The sequence below is a fragment of the Oxyura jamaicensis genome, chromosome 7, assembly GCF_011077185.1.
Source record: "Oxyura jamaicensis isolate SHBP4307 breed ruddy duck chromosome 7, BPBGC_Ojam_1.0, whole genome shotgun sequence".
Lineage (NCBI taxonomy): Eukaryota > Metazoa > Chordata > Aves > Anseriformes > Anatidae > Oxyura > Oxyura jamaicensis.
Window position 1 is genome coordinate 24,826,855 of NC_048899.1, and position 25,987 is coordinate 24,852,841.

At 42.3% G+C, this 25,987-nt stretch overlaps 1 protein-coding gene and 1 long non-coding RNA gene across 2 annotated transcripts in view; one reads left to right on the top strand and one right to left on the bottom strand.

The window, feature by feature from the left end:
- Window positions 1-20,575, top strand: part of LOC118169858 — a 20,874-nt gene extending 299 nt beyond the window's left edge. The window contains exons 2-3 of the long non-coding RNA XR_004752314.1: window positions 2,395-2,396; window positions 20,561-20,575. This is a non-coding gene — a long non-coding RNA (uncharacterized LOC118169858). The remainder of the gene's footprint in view (window positions 1-2,394; window positions 2,397-20,560) is intronic.
- PDIA5 (protein disulfide isomerase family A member 5) overlaps window positions 3,722-25,987 on the bottom strand; it is a 98,320-nt gene continuing 76,054 nt past the window's right edge. The window contains exons 15-17 of the mRNA XM_035331602.1: window positions 16,020-16,090; window positions 7,156-7,290; window positions 3,722-4,961 (exon numbers count right to left, since the gene is read on the bottom strand). Of these exons, the coding sequence (XP_035187493.1) occupies window positions 4,881-4,961; window positions 7,156-7,290; window positions 16,020-16,090 (287 nt within the window). The 3' untranslated portion in view covers window positions 3,722-4,880. The remainder of the gene's footprint in view (window positions 4,962-7,155; window positions 7,291-16,019; window positions 16,091-25,987) is intronic.

The following is a 25,987-nucleotide window of genomic DNA, read 5'->3' on the forward strand; positions in this document are numbered from 1 at the left end:
AGTCCAACTTTACTCCTCAGAAACCACAGCCTGGAAAGTGCTGCTTTAGATACTGCCTTGTTTTTTGCAACACTGCATCATATCCACACGCAGGACCTGCCAGAGCCTTGGCAAGAGCTGGGGCAGTCAGGGCTGCTCTGCAGGGAGTATTCCAGCAGCACTGGGGCAGGCGTTCCAGGAGTTGTGCTTGCCAGCAGATAAAATGGTACTTGGAGTCATTTCCTTTGTAGAAACACCCAGGTACCCTCCTTTCTCAATCAGTAAATAAAAGGAGGAGGCACAGAGAAAGCATAGCATCTTCTCATGACAAGCCAAAGAAAATAACAGGAGGCGCTTGGGTTTCCAATCAGTTATGTACACAACTGGATTAGCCAAAGGGCTGTGCACCCGAGGCTCAGCGCTGTTTCTGCCCGGTTCCAGCGGAGCCATGAAGCACTCACTGAAGCTGGGCTGCCAAAGGCAAAGGAAATGCCAGCATTTGGCCCCAGTGCTCAGCACCTGCTGGTAAAAGCTAATTTTTTTCCCCTCTCTCAGTTTCCAGAATTTACTCCTGCAAATCCCAGTGTAACATTACAGACCCAATCACACTGAAGTAAGCCTATTAAATTAAAATGAGGTGCACGTGGACAACAGTCCCTGCTCCACTGAGCATCGTTCCGACTGAATGGCTTGTTTCATAGTTTGTAAAAAGCAGTTGGCAGGGGTTTAGTATTATTCTAGGAAATCCATAAAAGCAACATTATTTTTCTCTTAACATAACACTATCAAGAATATGGAGAGCAATTTTGCTTTTTATTTTTTAAAATAGACTATGAAAACACCTGTAGACTGAGTCACCAGGTCTTGAATTTTCTTTTGAGAAGCTGTAAATCTTCAAAAGTAGAACAAACCATGAAGCAATTCCATCTGAAAGGAGACTGTCTGAAGCATTCTCTTAGAGCTTACTTGTAATAGGAGTTTCATCTCCCTTATTACTCCCGAATTAAATGCTGTAAGAACATAAACCTTGCCCCTGTAATCTTTGACCATTAATATCAATCCAACTTAGGAGATGGCTATTGAGAGGAATTTAAGTCAGCAAAATTTGAGGGGCTAATGTGGACAGAGTGGGAGTTTTTTTTTTGGACAGAGTGAGAATTTCCCAAGGCTGTTTTATGCAACTGCAACTAGTTAGGAGGGTTTGGGGTGGGGGGTGGGGTGGTGTCAATGGGGATATCAGATTCAGAATGCAATTTTACAGGAGGAAGAAAGAGGAAATAGAGATTTGCTAGATTGCTTTTTCTTGATTCAGATTAGGAAGCAAGTCCTTTCTAGTCTCTCCTGTAGGAGTTGCTCTACTTTCAGCAAATGACATGCTTATTGGGTCAGGGTTAAATGGATAACTCTGTAAAACAGCAGAGACCAAGGCATCTGCTTGGGTCGCAGTGGGCTGGGATTCAACCCTGTGCTCAGTCTTGGGACTCCAACCCGGGTCTCACGTACCCCAGTGCATTCACGCTCTAGGTATGTTGTCCGGGCTCCCTTTCCCCTCCTGTGTTGGATGAGACAAATCCAACATCTCAGGCTCTTTCATTAGATAGAAGAACCAAGAACCACCTTCTGATGCAGCTCCTACTAGCCTGCACAAAAATTTGGTCCTGCTGCCCTTGGTATCTTGGTCTGACTACAAAACAGGCCAAGCACAAACCAGTGGACATCTCGTTTAAACCTCTGAGGTACGTTGCTCTGAAGAGCAACGTACAATGCTTGCTCAACCTCTCTGCTGGTGTACGTTTTACCCTTCCTCAACAAGATTTAATCTGTTTAGGGTTAACTGTGTAGCAGATATCAAACACCCCTTAAAAGGCCGAAAGGCCAAACCCGTAATTGCAAGAGCAGAACCTCTGATTCACTGCATCCCATTTGTTATCAGCAATTAAATTTCTTGCTGATAAATGATTCATGATTTGAAAGATCAGATTACTCATTCTTAACCACAGCAGAAATTCCCATGTGCTTATGAATGGCTAAGCTATGCATCCACCACGACTGCCTGGAAAGTCTGAATGTTTGAACAGTTGGCCATTTTACCCAGAATAAGAGCTCTTATATGCAAGATACTTCTTATTCACAGTTCATAAAAAATAAAAAATCAATTTCATCTTAATTTGACCCAAACAAATATAAACAAGCTGACTTCACTACTAAATACAAGCACTGAACATTTTCTTCCCTGGCGGCAACAGAATTACAACAGAGTAACTGAGATTCAAACCTGGTCTAGCAATTAAACAGCCTTGGAAGTAAAGCTCCTAGATCATGGCATAACCTAGTTCACAGTAACTAAGACTCCTGTCAGCCATTTGATGTAATTGTCAGAACTGGATTTTTCAAAAATGTCAGACTATAAACCAGATGTCACGACCCTGTAACAGAAGTTAATGTATTCTCCAATACTTTATATCTGTGCGTTAACACATGATTAGCCAAGAGGAAAACAAAAGCGTGAATCCAAGAAGTAACTGACAAAAGACCAAAGGGAAAAACAAAAATCCTTAATTTTAATTTTATTATGGTATAACCAGCTGTAAGGAATTATGGTCTGAAGCACGGTGTGCAATTGTCCTATCCTAAACGTTTACGAAAGCCTGTAATTCAGAACGATCCTGAAAAGTGATATCACTATTGGCAAGCTATGATTTCATTGATTTACTTTTTGTCTTTTAAAGAAGTCTGCATTTCTAGGCAATTAGCACAAACATAGCAACAGCCTACAGATCAAGCATTTCTGGAGGCTATTTGCCTTCCTTAGTGCCTGCTGCTTTGACTCAGATCAAAAAAACTGCAGTAACTTCTGAACTATCATACTTGATAGTCTAGTAGTAAGCAAATTCAAATCAAATGGCATCAATACACATTACTTCTTAAATGGAGGGCAAAACACATACTACCAAATGTGAGGATAGCTCGAAAGAGAGAACTATTATGATCTTCTCCAAAAGCACTGAACACAACATGAAGCAACTGTGCTAACACAAAAGGAAAAACAAACAAACAAAAAAAACAGTCAGACTTAATTAAGCTACTTTCACACTAGGATATTAGTTACTACCAGGCAGCTGATTTTTTTTTTTTTTTTTTTGAGTGAAGAGACTCATCAGGTGCCTAATATGAGGACATACTTGGCACAGCTCCAACAGTGTTTCTATTTATATCATGGTTAACACGCTGGCTACCATACGAGGCCAATCAGGCTGCTGGTATTCCAGATTACTCACTAATGGCTTCAGTGACTTAAACACCAACCACACAATGCCACTAACTGGGCAAGAGAGAGGACGAGGCTGCATGGGGAATGGAGGTGAGATGCCATCCACCCCCTGAGCAGCACTGTGCTGCGCTGCCCATTAACATGGCGTTCACCGAGCCGCCAGACTAGCAAAAGAAAATGAGACAGGCAGCTTGAGGAGCAAAAGGAAAACGTCAGAGCCAAGTCATGGTACCTCACTGTCAAAACCTCTTCTGTCCACCTGCTGAGTGCCCAGTTGGATGGACGCTGATCCCTGCAGAACTGGACACCCCGCAGTGCCACCCGGCACAGCCAGGCACCAGCTGCCCACAGCAAGATGAGGTGGTGAGGTGGGCATCCTGCAGTGCCGCGTCTCCTGGACCACCATCGGCTGCAGGCACTCACTCGGACAACCCAGTGCAGAAGTTGAACAAGGCTGATTAACAATAAGAGTAATTATCTTTTTTTTTTTTTAATTTATTTTTAGTTCAAAGTGAATCACAACTTCCTGCCCCTCCTTCTTCCCTCCTGTGAAGACATAAGTACCTCCAGATCAATGTCTTTTTTTTTTTTTTTAAAGCATCAAGTGTAACACATCAACTGCTGCTGCTAATACAGTTTTTACAGTGATGATTTTGGCTAAGAGATTGTTTATGCAACTCCTTAACGAACAAAAAGGAAATCTCCAACATACAAAAGCAGATAAACTTTTGGAATGTAAACATTAATATACGTAATTACTGCATTATCAGAAGTATTATGCATTTATCAAAGCAGTTCAACATAACACTTTCCAACAAGTATTTCATATGGCCCAATCATAATTTTTAAGGGAGGCTGTGTACCCTACAAGGGTAACTGTCTACCCCTAGAAGGTAATCACTCCTACCTTACAGAGGCATTTGGCAATATTGATGCCAGAAAAAGCGGGCTTAGTTTAATTTTACCCATGCTGTGTAGATTTTTGATACTTGGCTTAATTAACTCAATATATTCTACAAAGGTATGTAAACAGTCCTGATAGCGAGATTTAAATGAAATCAACAGATCTGGACTGGTCAATGTCACTGTCTTCATTAATTCAAATACCTTATTTATCCCTGAGCACCTTAATATTGTTTCCCCAAATCTCACTGAAGAACATGTAACTGTTTCACAGGAATGTAAAACTGCATTTGGATAATCTGTGTCTTACAAGTCCCACTATCCTTTGCTGGTTAAAAAAAAAAAAAAATTGTTGTCCCCTCCCCCCCCCCCCCCTTTTTTTTTTTTTAAAACATGTACTGCAATATCTTTAAAAAAAAAAATCACCCTATCAAACAACACCTACAGACACACTACAGACTACAAAAATATTGCATAGGAGTGTCAGTGGGCATAGTCTCACAACATGAGAGAAAATGCTAAGTTTTCTTTAAAACATTACGGCAATGTTCTAATTTTTTTCCTTTTAAAAATCTTGTAGTTTCACTTTATTTCAAAATTGTACAAAATGGCCATGGCTGTTTATAAAAAAAAGTCTCTGTCTTGAGAATATGTGAAGTCTCAGGTGCATTATCAAAAGACCTGGAACGATTCACAGTGCAGCGGAAAGCTTCTTTTGAGGCAGACGTTACAACTCATCCTTCTTCTTTCCTACTCTCTCGTGGTCTCTTTCTCTAAGGGTTCGCATGAAAGTGGTGAATCCAGACTCCTGTTTTAGAAAAAAAAAAAAAAAACAGGAAAACATGGGTCTTTAAAAAAATCCATAATCAAAACTATGCATCAAGACCACTTTTAGCTTATGCATGGAAATTGGCAGAAAATCAACTATGGACCAGTTATTGCTTCTGCTCTGCCTCATCACACAGTACTCTCGTCCAGTGCTGCTCTGCTGAAACGCGAGGGGAAAAATAACCAACACAGATTCCCCCTTCCACCATCTTTCATGAGAAACTGTGCAGAGATGGGGGCACAAGGAGAAAGGCCCTAAAACTCAGATGACAAGGTAAAATCTGTCCCCAGAAATGCCACCTATGCCTTCTTGTTGAAAACGCTCACACACTCTCACACTTTATTTGTATGCTACAAATATTTGTATGCACATGTATTTGTGTGGCATTTTGCAAGCTGTTATTGGATCGTTTGCTGGCCGTATACACATTTGCTGCTGTTCCTCATCCCATAATAGTTTTGCTAATGATCCACACATCCAGATGAAGGGAATTACATTTTTTCAAGTTACTATCAAAATTATGGCCAAACACTGAAATCTGGATGCCTAGACCATTGTATTTTAACAACTCAGAACTTCTGATTTTCTGAAGCTGTTGAATGCCGTCTTTTGCAAGGTAAAAGGTGGTTCAAAAGGTGTTGTAACTGAAACAGACGTGTGAACAGACCTGGAAACTCCACGGAAAGCACTGCGCAACGCACTGCCTCCGATGTTACCACCACAGTAGGTAACCAAGCCTAACTGGATCCTGCAGAAGCAGAAGACCACAGGACTGAGGAGAGGTGGAAAGGGAACACAGCTGTCAGCACCAGAGAGATTGCAATGTTCTTGTTGGGTAATTTAATTTTACCCAATAAAGGGTTGGCTGCAGGCATAAGATTAGTCAGTCCACTTTCCAGCATGGGCATAATCATCTCCCAACTGCTGTGGCCTCAGACCACTCCTGTCTTGCTAATTTTTTTTTTTTTTTTTTTTTTTTTTAAATCAGCCACCACAGATCCCTCCTTTCACATATCATTTCCGTACACAGGGGTAAGAAATACGAGGAAGATTGTGGCTGAAATTTTACTTAATTGTTGGCTACTGCACCCATCTTTACTTTTAAGAAAAGATCCACAATCTGAACTAAATGCAGTATCCATAACAACGCCTGGATCAGCTCCGTAAAGTGGTCATTACTGTGGTCCTAATGCTGGAAAAAACAAGGAGGTGAAGCTCCATGAAGAATTCCCTAAGATCCTGACTGACAAAAACCTCAGAATTTGGCTTTTTTTTTTTTTTTCCCTTCATGCTTCTCTATAATTTGGTGAGCTGTAACAGCAGCAACGACTTTGATGTGGGCTCTTGTAGCAAAACCACTGGGTAGCTTGAAGACCCCAAGTGTTTTTTTTTCTTGTAGACCCTAGCTTCTCTTAGCAATCAGTCACTGCTGAGCAGTAACCTCCCCCCAGAAGCTCATGGCAGAGATGACACACAAGTAATAAGATGGCTCCCTTATTCTGAGGCGATTTACAACCCCAGAAGGCATTATGCCATTTCTGCCCATTGTACTCATAGCATACAATTAGCTGGCCACAGCAGGACAAAAGAATGAAACTTCAGCCCATGGGCTAGATGGCACAATTGGTCTTTCCATCCTGAGTGCCAGGAGTGACTCTGATTCAGTGAGAATGAGACATTTAGCTTCCCTTGGTCTCCAAAGGACAGCTTTGTTCCTGCTATAAAAACGAATGGTCCATCACCGTTTGGCAGCCTAGTGGAACTGAAGTATGTTTACAGTGTATGGATGATCCAGATCCAGAACTGACAGGAGCAAGATCTGTATTTTCTGGCATTTTTGCACCTAGCAGCAGCCCATGTAATAAATCCCTTGCTTTCACTCGGTCCAAATTCACTTGTAGACTTCAGCTTAAAGAATAAAATATGTAACAAAGCATTACCAAATCTACTCCTTTTCCTCTTCTCACATTCCTAAAATAGACCAAGTAGATTCGCAATACAGAGATGTACAGGGGCGTGGTACGCAATGATTCATCCATGTAAGTTAGTAACAGAAGCAGTTAAATATCCTTTCAGTAAGAAAAAAAATGCCCTGCAGCATTCATTTGCGAGGCAGTACTGGCACAGGAGACCTTCCTCCCTTTATCAGGTGATGACTCTTGCTTTTACTCACCCCTCTTTCTCCCGTATATTTTTCCACAAATTTCCCGTAGTTGTAATAGTTGAAGGTGGGGTAGCCATCAACTCCCTCCTGCTTGCACAGGTCATGATTCTGTTCTTTGGCACAGTCCACTGCAGCGTAGGCGATCTGAAATGCAAAGAGATCGGTGTGAGGCAGCAGAAGACAAAGGAAGACTCCACTTCACAGTCACGGTGCTGCTGCAGCTTAGACCGAACGCTGGGAGAGACCTACGTCTTCTGCCAAAAATGCAACTGCTTTTGTGGTGGGTCAGCTGTGCAGGAAGATCAGAGAGTCATCATCAGGTCAAGCCACACGAAGAGGAAAGCAGAAGTTGCTTCCTCCCAGTACAACACTGCAGTGCCTGCACAGCATCTGCCCACCCAGCTGCAAGGTGGGTTCAGCTCCCAGCACAGAGCATCATCTTCCTGGCCTCCTCGCGAAGCTCTGCGCTAGTCTCCAAGCAGGAAATCCAGAGGGTGCATTAGTTAAACCGAAATCAAGTCCAGGCATGGTGGTCACAGTGCTGTCACACTGCAGGACTCTAAGTGTTAAGCGATGAACAGCGACAGGGTGACACCAATAACCCTAAGGACCCACCGAACCCAACTTCCTTCCTGTGACATGACCAGTGCCTGGAAACATTACCTCTTCTCTTCATGAACAATCATGGAAACTCACTCTCACAAGCTATTAAGATTAGTTATTTTTACCCCAAATAGCTTTCATGAACCCCGTTCAGTTCTTCCAAGGACAATGGGGATGGGGGAGAGGCCAAAGCGTTGTCTACTGAGCAGTGCCTGTGGAGCTGTAGGTTGCTTACTTCTGCAGTCCCTGCCTGGCTTCATCTGTTCTCTTTCCTGTCTTTTTTTGCCCTTCTTTTAAGAAGGGGGGCATGTTATGCTATGCACCGCCATTAGTGAAGTGGGCTTTAATTCCGTTTGAAACCTCTAGATGCTACTGTCACACAAACCAACCGTCAGGAGGAAGCAGCCTGCTCGCAGCAGAGCAACACCCTCCTCCCCTGCCTGCCTCAGGAGAGCGCAGGGAAGCGCAACCCCGCAGCCCTGGAGCATCAGCTCGGGCTAACCCTAGTTTAGAGCATTTGACATTTGGAACCTGAACCTGTGAAGTGCTGAGAACGGGCCGTACTTCACATTTTTGATGTGAAAACAAAATGCAATTCACAGCCTTTTATTTCAAGCAGCAGAGCCCTCTGCTGCGATTTCACACTGGCTGCTCGGTGAGCGGCAGTTCTGGCTCCAAACAAACGCACGCTGCTGCTCTGCAGGCTTGCCTTCACAGCCCCGTTACGGGCTTCGCTGAAGAGCAAGCAGCTTTAAGTACAAGCTATGGAAAATAAAAAATAAAAAAAAAATTAGAAGAATAATTTTTGCAACTGGGTTACAATGTATCAAGTACTAATTTCATAGCAGCCACATCTCATCTTCACCTTTCCATTACATGTGCCACTTTCAAACATCTGATCAAAATACCTTTTGCTTGCACAACTCTAGGGTTGCAGTTGAACTGTTCTTTCACAATTAAAAGATCACTTAATGCCCTCCAGTTTCATGGTGACACTGTCAAAACGAGAAGACCCGATCTCATTACCCTAGCAGCAGCTGACAAGATTGGCAAAGCCAGCTTCAGGTAATTTGCTAATTTTGCTTTGGCTTTGAAAGCCTGATAAGACAATGTTCAGTAGGATCTCACTTGGGTCTGTCTTCAGATGGGAGGCACTACATAAAGTGTGCAATATTCCTAAATAATTTGTTTTCCCTTTTTAAACTTGAATAAGGCTATTAACGGAAGCAGGACTCTTGAGAGTTTCTATGAACACACTTTTTTTTTTTTCCTTGTAAACAGAAAGACTCCTACTCATTCAGGGCCAGTTATAACAAAGGGTCAGGAATAATACACTGCAGAAGAGTTTCATCTAAGTATTTATGTCTTCCTGACCTCAGCAGTCAGCCAAAATTTAGAGCCCTGTTGGCTACTTCTGTGTAAAGGAAAACTCACAATGGAGACAAACATTTATTTTATGTCACAGTATTAATTTACAAAAAAAATATTAGAAGTCTTGATTCACTGAAAGCAGGAAGAATAAATAAAACTACTTTTTTTTTTTTTTTCCAACTGCTCTAAATATCACATAGGGAGAGACTAGAGCCAGAAGAAGTGGCAGGTATATGTGCACTCATCCAGATCTTCGTAGTCAGTCTGAGACATGGAACTGTCAACGACTGATGATGCATCTGTTCTTCGTTAAAACCTTGGAGATTAGGAAAAGTAGGTTTTAGTACACTGTACCTCCCTGGAATCATCTAGACCAGCTTTGGTTGGAGGAAAGAGCCCAACTTCCTTTACAAAAGGCTTTTGGTGAGGATACAGCACGGTGGAGGAATACAGCCCTATAAACCACTTTTAACCTTGTTCAGCACACATTTATTTATTGCCTCAAACCAGATGACTGATGGACTACAAGGAGGTGGCTTCTGAAAGAAATGCTTTGTGGTCTGATTGAGATACAGCTCTCCTGTACAGCACGTGGAAATCTAAGCTGCTCCATCTGCGTGCACTGAAGTAAGGCACGCAGATCCCAGTCTAAGTCTGGCTGCAACAGTCATGTTACCCTAATTCTGTGCCTTAACTCCAGACCTAACAGACCTAACAGCAAGGGATGTGTACACCTAGAGCAACATTTGGAGAATACGACCATAGTCCGCCATTCTCTGGAGCACTGCTGATGCAAGCAGCCACAAAACCCCATGGACTTGCTGCTGCTCCTGCAAACGTCATTTTGAGCCCAGCTCTTCAGATCACGCATTCCCGTTCAGTTATTTTTACAGCCAGTGAGAGAAGAGAAATGGAAATTTTCAGAAGACTTGTATCTCATACAGACCCGCACAAAATTTCATAGAGATGCATCTAATTCCCAAGACTGCATCCTGGGGCTGGATTTCAAATGCCTGCTGCCAACAGAAGCTGAGTAAGAGTACTTAGGAAAGCTTGAGTGATTACTTTAGAGTGGAAATGTTAAGGCAGCCTAAATATAGAGGTTGCTACCAACTCTATGCACTCATTACCATAGCATCACACTCCTAATTGTCTTGCCTGTCTCACAGAGGAAGATCAAATATAGTGCACTGCAAAAAGAGAGAAGTAATGCTGAAAACCACTAGTAGCAAACCACACTTCTGGACTGAGGACCAATTCCATTCTATCAATTTCAGACAAGTGAACTCCACAACATTCCAGAACATCAGCAAACAGAACTGATGCCCCTTGCTTCATTCTGATTGTGTTTTCATGGACTGTGACTATTAAACTCCATTTCTGACAGAGTAGTCTACTACAGCAGTTCTCAGTTAGGGTGAATCACCACTGTACTGAAGTACTGCACATAGAAAGCAGCAGCCCACAAAAAGGAAGTCTTTGCTTGAGTTCTGGCCTAAGCGAGCAGCCATACGTTGCAGGGATGGTTTCTTCTCCTCAGTCTTATCAACAACGAGTTTTTCTGTATCATTAAAGAAAGAAACCGAGTCAGGAAAAACAACCACCCGAAAAACTTCTACCAAAAACTGGTTCAAGACTTCAACAGCATTCTCAGAAATGATGTTCAAGTACAATTAACTACCAGCAGCCTCCTTTTCACTGGAAAACACTGGGTAGAAAACCCAATATGCTTCACCTTGCAAAAAGAACTGTATTTAACCAGAAATTTCAAACAGATTAAACATAAGACGTCCCTGATACGTATCCAGGAACCAAGACACTTGCCATCATCTCTCATGAATTACGAGAAAAAAAAAAAATGTGAAAAGGCTGTTGAGTTTCTTGCTCACAGGAAGAGCTGGTGTAAGACTTAGGTATATATATGCTCATCATGGAAGAAAAAAATCCAGCATAACAGCTTTCAGAAGACAGGATTGATTTTAAGGAGGTTTGATTGTTAGGGCTAAAATTTAATTTCTTGAGCTTTCCTAACTTTCCTATAGCTGGAGGGAGAAATTCACTAAAAACCATTTTGAAATATAGAAGAAAAGGCCACTGTTTTATCTGCAACATGCACAGAACTCCATGGGGTTATGGATTCTCCATAACCCAAAGCTGCACTGCCTTAAATATTGACAACACGTCATTACACAGAAGTTTTCTCTCCAGAGGCAATGCTGTTCAGGTTTATCACCATCCTGTTCAGTAACTGTAGCAGGAACAAAACCGTTATTGAATGAAAAGGAAGTCAATCAGAAGACTGTGGACCTCAGAGGAAATTCCCTGGAATACATCTAGTTTTCTTGATGTTGTTGGTAGTTCCTCACAACTAGCATGGAGCTTAAAATAATTAATACCACCAGGTTAATATGCATAACAGTAGCAACATCGGGTCAGTATGCATTTGCCCTTTATTCCAGAGTCAGTATAGTTTAGCACTGTAGCAACATCTGGGACTGGAAAATACCTTCATCTTAAAAGAAAAAGTCCCACATCAACACTTTATGGCTTTATCAAAGAAGTGGAAGCTTAATTGTAGAGTTGCAAACTGAACTCTGCACTGCATTTGAATGTGACTAATGTACAACTAGCTCTAAAGAGCTCTTAAAAAAGCAAATGAGCATGGCCTACTATTCAGATGAAGTGGTCTGATCAGGAATGCTGACCTGTTGCAAAAATCAGAACTTTTCATTTAGGTGCTTAAGTAGAAGAGGAGTTATGCTGAAAACGTGACCACTGATCTCTTCATGCTTCAAATGTAACAGAAGGATGATGCCTTTTTTTTCCCCTCCATGCAAGTATCAGAAGAGAAAGAAGTATTTGCAGCACCATCTAATCAGGCAGCAGCCAGCAGAGTTGCCTTCCAATAAAATTATGAAAGCAACTTTTTGTTCTAGAGGGATCTTGCAGCTAAGAAACAAGATTACATCCAGTGGTTCAAACAGATTTGTAGAAAATTGAAAGTGGGATCCCTTGACCTCCCAGGTAGCTCCTCCTTTCTGTTCTTAAACCCCTTTCATTTTAACAGTTGGTCTCCCAGCCATCACACAATGGTATAGTAAAAATATCTTCTCTCTCCTGTTAAAATATGTACTGCCATACACTACTTTATTGATTCAATGAAATAAATCTCTGCTGGAGCTAATATTGACTTTTGTTACGAAAATGGAAGTGAATAAACTAGCTGAATATTGATTTAGTTAGTTATATTGAAAGGAATTATATATGATAAGCTTAAAAAATTAAAATAAATGTAAAATTGCAGCATGGAAAAGAATGCTACTAAGCAATGGCTTTAAAGTATAGTCAATTCCAGATGACACTTACCTGATTACGAAAAAAAGTCTGTTGTTGCCAAATGTCTTAAAAGCACCTATGAGTAAGACAGATGCACGTTCTTCTCTACGATTACTCTGTGGATTTCTATTTATATTACCTGTTCTGGATCCTAACAGCAGTTATGAACTAGCCTGCTAAAGCTTGTTGAGATTCAGCTGCTGTTTTCAATGCAAATGGCCTTGCAAATGGATGATTCATTATTAGAGGTCCTGATGTACCACAGCAGCATTACCATGGCTGCAATTCATCAGCTATTCTCAAAGCGGGCCTATTTGCAAACGGAAGATCCATTAGTAGTCACCAAGATGTACAATGCTAACATCATCATATTTAATGAGCCTAATTAAAAAGAAATTCAACACATCCTTTTTAAGTAAAGAGAGATCAAATTCTTGGCTAAACTCAAATATTAACTCATTTGGATAACTCTATATATTGATTTAGTAGGTACCATGATGTTGAACCACGGTTCAAACCTAAAAACATGGCAAAGCCCCATACATACTGGGGACTTACCAGTTTCCCTGTAACTTGCAGCACCCTGCTAGCACACCAATTCAGGAGCTGCAGTCTTTCAGCAATCTCTGCTACTGCTGTTTCTATACAAACTCACTATATTCCAGCTGCAGTGCTCTGATCTAGGTCAATGCATTTGTACATGAGCTGCCTTCTGTGAAACTGGAGAAGATTGGTCAAACAGCAGCCCCTCTGGGGGAGTTCCAGAGATTTGTTACTGAGAGAGTTTGAGGAGTCAATAGCTTTCCTTCAGCTAATCCAAGCTGGAGCATCACAAATCAATTCCTTCAAGCTGAACTTTAGGATCAGCCAAAAGGCAGAATGCAGATTTTTTGAAGATTTAGCTGGTGCCCTTTCAAGAGTCTCTGGAGAAGTTAGTGCACGTGCCTTCCTGCTCTTCGGTCTGCTCAGCAAAGTGACAATACTCACATTTGCATCTTCTGATGTACACGGTCATTGCCAAAACTCTGACTGCGAAGCACAGGCCAAAGGCTTTCCCCTAGCAGCTGTATGCAAAGGCCACAGCTCCCCAAGGCAAGAACATTCCAGATGGCTGGTGTTTTGTTGATTTTTTTTCTTCCTTTCTTTTTAAATAGCTGAAAGCAATCTGCTAACCGCTTCCCTGGCTGAGCCTCTCCACTCATCTGTCTCATGGCACTGAATGCCCCCGGATACACAAAGCCACACAGACAGACTGAGTTATGCCAGAGCCCTCCTTGGTTACACCCAGAACTGTTCTGCCACAACAGCTGCCCCAGGCCAGCACACAGGCTCCATGTTTCTGCTGAAACCATCAGCAGTGATGTGGCCAACAAGAATTGACATTTGGGGCCAATGTTCTGAGCACTGCATTTTTAAACTCTGACTCCAGCAGCGCAGATGATCAAAAAAGTACAGAGCATCGCACGCATCCCTACAGGGGGGATCCTGCGCCAAAATCGCCCTGTTCCTGTGAATATTGAGAGCCAGAGACATGTTTTAAACAGCTTCAAGTTTTGCTTGTCTTCAAAATTCCCATGTAAAGACTCAAAGTTTCCCAAAGGACACCTGTTAAGATACCATTTATAACCATTCACAGCTGGAGTGATTTAGATTTTTCTTTGGCTTCAGCAGAATTGAATGTTTAATTAAAGGACCACCCCTACTGACAAGAAGATAGGGTTTAAATGCTACCATCCTCAGCTAAAGTAAAAAAAAAAAAAATCTTTCTCCAGGGGAAGGGAAAAAAAGCCACTATTACAGACTGGAAATGAAATTTAGTAATTTCTCCATGAAAGAAAGAACACTTCTTCCCTCCTCTTTAAGCATTTATTTCAGAGAAGCTTCAAGCCCTACAGAACTACAAATTAAAGAAATTTTAAAGCTCAGCCGGTTTGAAATATGGGAATATGCCTAGTGCTGCTTATGGGAAGAGGCATGTGCCCTTCTGAAGTTTTAAATAGGTTTATTTTCTTTTCCACAAGGGCAAAAACTGGCAGCAAGAAACACCTTGACAGGTTATGGCTGTACGCAATTAAATAGTGTTCCCTAGATAATCAATCCCTGGCACTTTCATAAGTCACTAGGGTGGAATAACATCGTTTTCCCTAACTGCACACACCTCTTCGAAACTGTACCAGCCTTAATATTCCCTGCTGGCTCTCCTGTTCCAACTCATTACATTTTATACTTCCCCACTTCAGCCTTAAACTGAAATCAAGAACTGCAACCGTCAATCACTGCTCTGCTCCGAGTCCTTTCTTAACCTGTGGTCTGAACTGAAAGTTTCACAAGTGGTGGCATTTACCACCATCATGATGTCCAATAAACCACACGATGGTTCAGATCGGTTGTCAATACATCCTTCTGCTCTAAGAAGCAACTTTCACATTGTTTGGTACATCTGCTTCGTCTCCTCCAAGTGAAATATTAATGCACGTAGGAAAGAGCAGTTTTATTTAGAACTGCCAAGAAAGTAGGAAAACAAGGGTACATTCTTAGAGATCTCAGGAACAAACAGGTAACCAAAATGCATCTGAATACACCAATTTACAGCAGAAAGAGAACTGAAAGCTGAACAACTTTGAAACCTTCCACGTACAACGTGTGCCTGAGGGCGTGGGGGACTTCTCACGGGATGCATTCAGTGATACAGGAATGATTTGTTTCTTGGCAATCTGATGCCCCTCGTGTGAATTGCAGAAAAGATAAGAGGAAAAGAAAAAAACACCATAGAAATTATTTCCTTATGGTAGCAAGCAGGTTAATAGGGGTATAAATTTCAGAATTACCTCTTCATTTCCCTATTAAATTGAAATCTTTTTCATGCCACAGCGAAACACAAAGTAATCATGGTGTTAGAACAAATACTGACATCAGAATGAAACACAGTTTAGTCAAAGATAGTAAGTGTCTAAGCAGGTTTTTAAATAGTTAGCTGATTAAATCCAGTGGCTTTTTTTTTTTTTCAATCCCAGACATGTATACACTCAGTTAAAAGGGCTCAGCTGACACACATAAATTCATAAACTTACTGGCATGCTTCAACCATCAGATGAACTTTCAAGGCAGAAGCATGAGGGTGCTAGAAGGGCACAATATCCTGGACTCAAGCCAGCCAACCAACAGAAATGTATTACTAATCTTTGCTTGCATAAGTATGATTGAGGTTCTCAGGGCTGTCACAAAACTTACGGCTTTCTCTGCGTGCACCCTGTTTATGCCTGACAAAAGTGGAAGGGGAATGGAGAAGACATAAGTTATCTTTTATTAATCTTTCACTAAGAAATAACATGCTTTGATTCACAGAAAAGAACTCTTGCACGAAGAATTAATCAGAAAAGACAACAAACACAGAGAACAAGTATAACTCAGTTTGACCAGAAGGATATAACCCATAAGATGCGGAGACATTTCTATTAGTTTAACATCAATTTTATCTGCAAGCCTGTCACCTGATCAATAAGCAAAGCACAAATGGCGGGGAAAGTTCTTAAATATCTCAGGAATGATTAACAGCAAGTTACCTTTCGATCTTCTTTAAAGACTTCAGCGGCAGTTGTAAAGTGTGGAATGGCATTTTTACAGTGTGGGCACCCTGTTTGACACAGGAAGAAAAAGACAGCATAAACGTTAGTTGTAAATAAGATACTGTGACAAACTCAAGACACAGAGGTGAACCAGGGGAAAGTTTGCGTTAAAATTAATTCTAGACGAGAGTTCTCCAGTTGTTGGATGAACAGAGCAGGACTAGGCATCTGTAGACCATGTGTCTCAGCTATGTAGACTCAAGCACGCGTTTAAAATTCTTCCAACTGCAAGCAACACAAGCAGATATTTACATTTAAGCGACATCCTATATAGGGACCAGGGGCTGGTTCCTACAACCAGTCACTTAAGAGCATCGAAAGATCACTAACCACAAACGGACAAACCACTTCATGCTGCTGTACTTCCTCACAGGTATTACCACATCGGCTGTTACTGCCGTGGCCACAGATAAAGCTACATTTGGAGATGGGAATAAAGACAGCACAGTGGTGAACAGGAGGAGGCTGGAGTTTGGAAAGGACGTTGGTGGAATAAAAATTCTATATTAATCACCAAGAGGAGCATTTAGACACATTTGGGAATTGCCTTTGTTAGAGCCAAGGCAATGGGATCACAAGGGAGGGGGAGAAGAGCAAGTCCAGCAGGCAACACATCTTCACATATGGAGAGCAGAGTCCTGGCTTCGGATGACTACTGCTGGCCGTCCTCAACTCTCCTTCCACCCTACCACAAAATGGACAACCCCAGAAGACTTTTAGACATCATGAAAGAGCCCCAAAGCTTCGTGTGGGAGCCTGACTGACGCTTGGTGGTACCGCAGCCATGTTGAACAAAGGGCCAGTTTGTCCCCTGCTTAAACGTATGCTAAATATACTCAAACATTTCAAAAGAACACGTACCAAGAGGCACAGGAACTGCCTTCTTGATTCAAGATTCAGATTGGAGTGCTCTTAATTCAGAAGCAATGTTTATTGTCTGATTAATCTAAGCTACTCACAAAATATCAATACTAAGGCTTTGAAAAAAGTACCCACATCTGTGACTTTATGTTTTTCAAGTGTAGCATAAAGAAGTTGTTCCCAAGCAAACATTCAGGTCACTTTTTCTGCTCAGATGCAGCAAAAAAGGAATGGATGCACTTCTCTCAAACCCATATAACTAAAAAAGCACAAGAGTTCATCGTGGTATTATTTCTGGATAAGAACAGAGCAAAGCACAGATGAATTGCTCACAAGCTTCAATTATAGCTTATGGTGCTGTTGTTCATCACTGTAAAACACTGGTAAATAAGCGGCTGCGTTGCTTTTTAGTTTAGCCAGTGCTGAACAAAAGCCCTCTGAGGCTCAAAGCCACTGTCTCAAACTGCACTCACTCTTTTGGGTGACAAGAAAAACAGCATCTGTGCATAAACTCTGCACATCCCTTCTCACAAAGGAAAAGCTGCACACTCCTTTCATCTTGACCAAAAGGCAATTTCATTCCTTAGATGCACTGCTTTAAATTTTTCTTCTTCTTCAGAATGGGATGTGTGTAAATGCCACCAAGATTTTACACAGTAACTAATAGCACCAAAAAGTCAAAGGAAAATTTCCTGGGAAACTGAGGCACTTCTTAAAATCTACCTCACTGGCCTCAAACCCTTTATGCAGCACGATGGCAGTCTGTCTGAAGGCAGCTGTGTTTCAGAGGGACGCAGTGCACATCCTCCACAGCTTGCAAACTCTTAACTTTCTTGAGCAGCTTGACATTAGTCAGGGAGAAAACAGTCAAGAATGAAAAGGAAGAGGAGGATATTAGTACCCCAGGCTGCCAGACACTGCTCCCGTGTCCATAAGCCCGCATCAGTGATCCATTTTCTCTCCCACCATTTGCCTGTCCTGTCTGCCTGAGACTGACAAGCCTTCAGGTCGAGCCTGTCTCTTGACACATCTTGGCTAATGTCCTGTACTGTAGGGTGAAAGCCTCGGTTGGCCCGTTAACATTGCTGTACAGAAATAAAACAGAACTGGTGGCACTATCTAAAAATAATTTCAGAGACAAAAAACATTAAAATCAGACAGCGCTAGAACAGGGACACTCGCTGCAACCTACACGTTCACATGCTGTAGCTTACTGGAAAGCAAGGTACCCAACTGTTGCACTATAACAAAGACTCATAAGAACTTGAAACTTTTCAGGTCTCTCTTTCTGCTCATCATCTTCAGCTTGGAATTTAAATATCACCAAACAGCAACTTTCAAACCCTGAGTAAAAGATATTTCTTTTATTGTGATACATCAGTAGATGTTGTTCCCACCTCGTGGGTGCTGGACCTGTTGAGGATGGGGCTTAAGGTAAGGATTCACTCTAAGCTCCCTCTAAGGCTGCAGCAGTAAGAGCTCTCTGTGAGCCACGCTCTTCAAGAAGATCAGAACGTGAAACAACAAATAACAAGCATAGTCTATCAGACACAGAAATCGGCTATTAAAAATGCCAGCTGCCCTTTTACAGGGGCGAACGTACAGCTGGTAAGAAAACAGCCCGTGTGGGAGTTCAGCTGGTGACTGCCCAGAGAAGTGTCAGATGTCCCTTCCACCCTGGTGAGTACTACTTCATGGAGTTCAATAGGTGGTACTAAGAAGGGCTATGAACACGGTTCTCTGAAAAGATGCATACTTAAAAGGCCAAAAGGGAGCATCCAATTATCCAGACTGTTACATTTTTTTGTAAAAGGTAGGCAAAACAAAACATGCCTTGAGGTCAACAGCACCATACAGAGGAGATGAGTGCCATGTAATTTTAAAAAAAAATAAAGATATCAATGCTTACAGTTTTTATTTCCTCTTTTTGTAAACGTCTCATCTTCCCACTCCAATACCAAAGGAAAAAAAAAAGTTACCTTCATTTACTGATCTGAAGCTCCATCCCTCTTCTCCACTCCCTTCTCTTCTCTCTTGGCCCAACCTGCTTTCTTTACTGCACTGTGCTTGCAAACGAAAACAAAACCATATGGCTTTTGGCGGAGCTAACTCCAAGTCCAGTAGGCATTTTGTTAGCCTTGGACATCCATCCATGGAACAGATGTGAATATTGTGCTGAATTCCCAAGGAGCTTCAAGGAGTCACCAAAAAAGGGGGAAGGAGCATATCATATGGAATAGCAGAACTTCATCTGTTACAACTTAGAAGGATTGCCAAATGTAGCAAACACTTGGAAGTCACCCAACCCAGTCATTCTATTTAAAGCACACATGCCAAAAAAAATAAAAGCAGAGGTTGATGTCTTCATTTTGACAGACGGAAAACTTGTTCTCCCCATTCCCTTTTCACACCCACTATCACACATTTATTTTAAGTGTTAACACTATCTTCCAGATTTGAAAGTGAAAAGAAAGGAAATGTACTGAGCACTGTACACGAGGATAGGAAAGTGTGTGGACTCCTTAGAAAGGATTTTCCAGATGGGCTGTAGCGGAAAGAGATTAAACTAGTGGCATCTGAAGGTGTTGGTAAGGTGTCGAGAATCAAAAGGTCCTACCCCCTTCTCAGTAGTATTTATAGGACAGCAAGTCACTACAGACTGGAGAAATAGGAAGATTTATTACATTTTAGTTGATTAATTTGGGTGCTGTGGTAGAAGCACAGGCTTCCTACAAAGCCAACAGTGGATTTTCAATTGATCAGCATTAGAAATAGCACATCTGGCAGCAGAGACCTCTAACATAGGTGCAGGGCTTTGCTTAACCCATTTCTGTATTTGTTTCTACATCGTTATCAAATTTGATCTCGATAGGGTTAACAGCAGACACAAACTGAGCAGTAATTTCCTGTGCGACTTGAGAAATCTGTAAGAAATCTTCTCCTGGAACATCCACCCCTTTGATGGGATCCCAGCATTGGTGCTTAAAACTTCTAACTGCTTCTGAAACCCTTGAGCTAACTTCATTTCCTAATGCAGAAACACACTTGCATCACCTGGCAGGCAAGCAAGAAAGCTCCAAGTCTAATGCACATGCAGTAGCATGCGTTAAGGCTGTTCTCTGTTCCTGTTCAGCAAATGACACAACCTTATTACAACCCCGTCCAGCTGCTCTCACCTCTCTGTACCCAAAATCTTGCACTCTAGAGGCCCTTCCCCACAGCCACAGCGCTATCTGCTCTGCCTGACTACAGGAGCCTGCCAGGAGACGAGGCTGCCTGTTAAACCACGCATCCATGGATCCACACGAGAACACCTGCAACAGAAGCGGACTCCTCCATTCTCTTTGCCTTTGTACTACAAAGTTAAAATCTTACGCGAACCCAGTATTTTCTACAGATTATTTTTTCTTCAGTATTCATGCCGTCAAGTTGGTCTGGGAAGACACTGCAGTACAGTCACGTGGGCACCGTCACATCACTGACCTTAAAAACCAAGTAGTCCTCGATAGATCTGGTACATGAAAAATACAGCTTCTGTAGGTAAAAATTCAAGAGGAATGGCAAACGAGGGAAATCAAGCAGGCAAGCAGCTTTTATGCAGACCCATGGTCACTGAGGGGCTGGCACAGGAGCCAGATTAAATCTCTAATTAGCGAGACGTTTAAATGAAAGCTAGTGCTTTTCTGGGGAGATGAAGGGGGAAACATACAACCCAGCTTATTTTGTGCCGGCTGAATTTGCTGATAGCAGGAACATGGTACAGTGTAGTTCGTGTGTGTTTGAGGAAAGAACGAGTGAGCTGGATGTGGTTTGTGGACACAAAGGTGTTGGAGAAACCAGCACAAGCAGCATGAATCCTTGTGGAAACACAGGCTAGAGGACTGAAGTGAATGACCACAGGGTTGAGCTGGATGCTGTTTCCAACACAATGTCACAAGAGGTTGTCAACCAATGTAGAACCAAGACATTGCACAGGAAACAGAAAAATGTACTAAGTGCTCGTGTCACCTTGCAAACTTTTTTTTTCTTAAACAAAAAGCAGAGTGCGGAAAAACAATATAAAATCATTTGTCAGCTAAGGGAAGAAACACAGAAAACTGATATTAAAAAACAGTGCACACTGCCCCAGATATACGAGTAATCAGGCATATGTTGTAGTAATTCGGTAAAACCCCAGAAATAATATCCTGTATGCACAACTGTAAACATTTCCCATAATTGCAGGGTCCCGTGGGATGCAGGTAGAAGGCAAAGAGACTTTCAAAGCAATCAAAATAATCAAGTGAATAACCTACATGTCGTTATTAGATTCAAATAGAGAGTTTTTCATTGGCAGGGTTTCTCTTTCTAACCAAGTGAATTGTTTAGAGATGATGAGGTAAAAAAAAAAAAAAAAGAGATTCCTAAAGCTCCAATGTATTTGAGTATTAGGACCAGATAACAATTATAAAGATGCCTCCTGACTAGTGCGTGAAGCAGATGCACCCTGTTGGACAATAGTCCTTATTAAATTTAAAATAAAACTATGAGATTTTCAGAATTGCCTGAAGGAAGCAAGTTCTGCTTCCATAAGATGCAGGTTTCCACTTGCTTAAATATGAAAAAGGTCCTTTAAGTTACTTCATGCTTTGTCTAATTTGAAACTACAAAGGGCGTTAATACAATATAACCTCTCTACAGCTGAGCAGTACAAGGTTAATTCCATTTCCTTAGAAGAGTGGAAACTGTATAAGCATAGCACATAGAAGAAAGGTGAAGCTGTTTTTAATGAATATAAATCAAAAGCTAACAATTTGTACAAAACAGATAAAGGAAGCAAATGGACATCAAAGCAGTATCTACAGTCAGCAGAGGTAATAATGATGTTTTAAATATATAAGGGGCTTTAAACGTATTAGAAGCAAAAGAATCCAAAACAATAATAGCAATACCTTTGAAAGAAAATGGAGTTGTCAGAAGAAACTTTACTGAATGTGTAAATGAAAATATTAAGTAGGTGTGGAGAGGGCCTCGATGCCTAGCACCTCCTAACTGCTGCCTGCAGTTCTCAGTCCACAAATCAAGATCCAAGCTCAAAGAAGGCACATTTCATGGGAAAGGGAGTCAGGAAACTCAAGTGAGTCAATAGCTGAAATCCAAAGATTAAGAAGTGACAGAAATCTAGATGAATCAGCTCAGTTTTCACTCTAAAAAGCTATTCAAAAGCTGGTTGCCATAGGCTAAGTAACTTCCAGAGCTGGCTGGGAGCAGAAGCTGGTCAAATTCAGACAAGAAATATTTCCCATCACCAGCGATTTTTCATTTGAAAGGGAATAATTTTCTAAGAGAGTTGTTTTTGCATGCTGGTTCTCTACCTGGGCAGAACACAGCCTGTCCTTGACTTGCACTGCTGAGCTGAAGCTGCTACAAAGGCGGGATGGTTTTTGCTGTCCTGGTGCAAGTTTCCTGCTGTTTGGGAGCTGTAGCATGCCACACAGGGCAAGTGAGGATGTTGGTCCCTGCTGACCCTGACCACAGCACCCCAACCAAAGTGGCTCTACCAGCGCCGATCGGGCACCTTGCTTTCAGACAGGACTATACCGTACTTTTTGCCCACCATTAATACGTAACGATGTATAATCCTGCCAATGTTGTCCGTGTGCGTGCTTTTAGCATCTTGTACGTAATAAAACTTGACAAGTACAGTCACAAGTTAGGTGCATATATTTTACATGAGATTTTTCAAAAACTTTAAACATGCATACATTTTAATGTTGTAGACTTTCCTTATCAAATACGGCAACTTCAACTGTCAGTATTTTCAGAGCAAAGTCCTGACCGGCTCCTTAGAGGACATCTGAAAGCCCAGTGACATGTGAGAGACCGTGGCACTTGTGCTGTGCTCTGTCCTCAGCAAGAGGAAGGGCTCCTCTCCCCCTTCAGCATCTCTCAATGCGTGATCTCAAACACATCAATTAATTATGCTTCAAATTGCCCCTAGGAGAAAAAGACACGATTATCCCCCTCCTTCATTACACCCAAGGTTAAATGGAGTCAGGAAGAGGTTAAGTGACTCTTGGGGTCCACAATCCTGCCTGACAGGAGCAGGGCTGCGAGAGGCTGACTCCATTCATGCCCCTGCAAAAGCATCGGGGCCTTGGTGGGCTCAGCATGCAGCAGGATGGCACCCTCAGCGCACAAGGTGCAAAGCATGGAATGACTTTCTGATTCCCTGTCTGTTTGAAATTATCGCCGGCTAAAATAATGGCGGGATAGTGCCCTCCGTTATTGGTTTTCAAATGACTGCTATTCTAAGCAAGAAAAAGCAGCACATTGCACAGCTATCAAAGGAAACCCAGGAGCTTGTAGATTGCAGAACAAAGCAAAGCCTGTTTCCACTTCAAGAGTTCCGAGTGATTAGCCAGAATTAAAACAAGAATATTACTTGGTCAATCAAGGAAAGGAAGGCCATGGGCAGTAATTGCACAGATAAGAGCTGAAAATGGATATACTGCTTAAACTAACACAATTTGTGTAGCTACACAAGTTATTGAAATCACAGGCAGATTTGAGAAAGGCATTTGGAGATGTTACTGAAAGGTTAATTTGCTTTTGTTCCACCAGTAGAAAAGTGGAGGGCCTTCTAATTGAATATCTGGAACCAAAGCTCATTTTACAACATGACCTGACACATAGCATAATCATATTTCCAAGACAGAAGGTATTAATAATTGAGAGGGATTTGTCCTTTGATATGAAAAAGGTCATGAGGTTTTCATTTAAGCATCAGGTCGACCAGGGCTCGCCTCGCTACTTCTAACCATGACAGGCAGTCTACTACTGATTTCACAACATACTGGTGGGGTTTTTGTTTATTTGCCTGTTTGTTTTCCTAACCTATTTGAACAATTACTTTGTCAACTTTAAAGGGACTTTCTGTTCTGCTCTGGGCTTTGAAGGAAGCTTTTAGAGGATTTAAATATAGTTGACTCTCCTTTAGTGTACTGTTTTTATAAGATCTCTTAAAACATTATTTTCAAACCAATTTCCTATGATTTTCTGAGAGAAAGAGGGGATTTACAAGAAAGAGAAAACACGCACAGAGGTGAGAGTTGAGAACTCCCGAGTAGCATCCCTGGCTCTGTCGTCAGCACTCACCACAATGCTCTCAGACAAGTCTCAGTTTCCGTATCTTCATTTTTGGAAATGTGGATCTGGCACAATTATACCTACCTCCCACGGCTGCTGCAGAGATGCATTAGTCACTAGCACAGCCCCATGAAGTCAGGAAGCACTGTGCTAACACCAGAGATCATTGTATCTGCTCCTGGTGCAAAAGATGCAGTTCCCTCCTGCAGACGACAACAGGCATCCAGCTTATTACTGAAAGCTTACAGGAGCTAGAGGGCCAATTTACTTCAGTGCCTTTGAGCATCTTGGACAAAAATACCACTTCTCCATAGCAGCACTGCACTTGTCTGCCTCTCAGCCATTTGGCATAGGAATGATACACCCTTAGGTGCTCTGCAACTGCATGCTCACAGTAGAAACTCCTCCTGCTGGTGTCCAAAATCCTACGTGGTTAAACTTTTACCTGGTGTGAAAGTGGCTGAGAAATCACCTAATTGCTTGTTGAACTGCATTAACCCTTGAAGGATACTTGGTCAGTTTGTGTACGGCATGCACTGAATTAGCACCCAACTTTACCTATGCGCTTGCTCTTTGCTCTGCAGCACTTTGAGGTATACAGAGGAAAACAAGGACACACAAAACCAAACCTTTGGAAACAACAGCCTTAGAAATGAGCAACTGCAATGGCAGCAAAGTCATCAGAACAGGCCAAGCTGCAGAGGTAAGAACTGGGGAGAGGCTCTGCAAAACTCTTGGACTGTTTTACCCACTGCAAAAGGCAAGGATACGACTGACTGCGGTGAACCACTGATGATGACAGCAACTAGCATACAGCACCAAACAATCCCTTAAGAGGGAAAGCTGCACAGTGAGCCACATCCAGACAGAAAAGGCTGAAGATCAGTAGCTACATCCAGAACATAACTACTGTGTCAGTTCCAGGAGACCTGGATTTCTAGATAAGGTCTGTCACCGCCCCACGTGGCACCAACAAAGCAGACAACAGTGGTGGTAAGGCTGCAGATCTGGAACCAAACATCAGCCTTGGTTAATTACAAACACAACTAAAGTATAAAAGCATATGAAATAGTTCTGCCATCTAACGTGCCAGTGAATGCACTTGGTAATCTGAAAGCGAACTGCTCTGATCTGGCAGCGGTCTGGCAGAGCAGCAGGGGAGGCTGAGCTTCTTCACACCATGCCACCACGCTTGCACTGAGCGAGGCTCAAAACCAGCCCCCCTTGCAATCTCGTTGCATCACCAGGAAGCGTCCGTCTTATTGGAAGCACGTTTGACAACAATGCCCCAGGGTGGGGGGCACAGCTGCAGGTGAATGTCTCCTGGTGCACCCCAGGCAGGCAGTATTTGGCCTTGCACCACTACGGCCGTGCCCACCTGCAGGAGAGCTTCACAGGGCAAGGGGATGTGCTCCAAATCCTCTTCCCTTTCTCACCAGCCTGAACCATTCAGACACCGGTAATATTCTTCGCACCAATTCAAGCCGCTGTAACATTGTAGGATTGCTAGGATTGCTACAGATTTAAAACAAGAATCCTGTTTTACAAAACAAGGGGACCTGGATTACCCAGGTAAATGAAGGATTAACGCCCCAGCTCCACGACAGCTTGCTCCGAACACTGGCCACAGCTACGTGCAGCCCAGTGAAACGCCCCAACTGTTTTAAGAGCAGTTACAGAAGTGTTCTCTCTGCACTAATTAAGAGCCTTGACACAAACACCGGGGCTAAGAGCAGTTCTGACAGCCTGATTGCAGAGACCACTCTATAAATTCACCCCTTATCAAACCCAGCCTGCTGATGGGCCCTGTTGCATCAGCACTATTTGCGCCACCAGGAATGCACCTCGCTAACGTGGGTCTGTAGCGGGAGCACCACTACTGCAGGAGGAAAGTGTTCCTGGCAGAGCCAACGCAT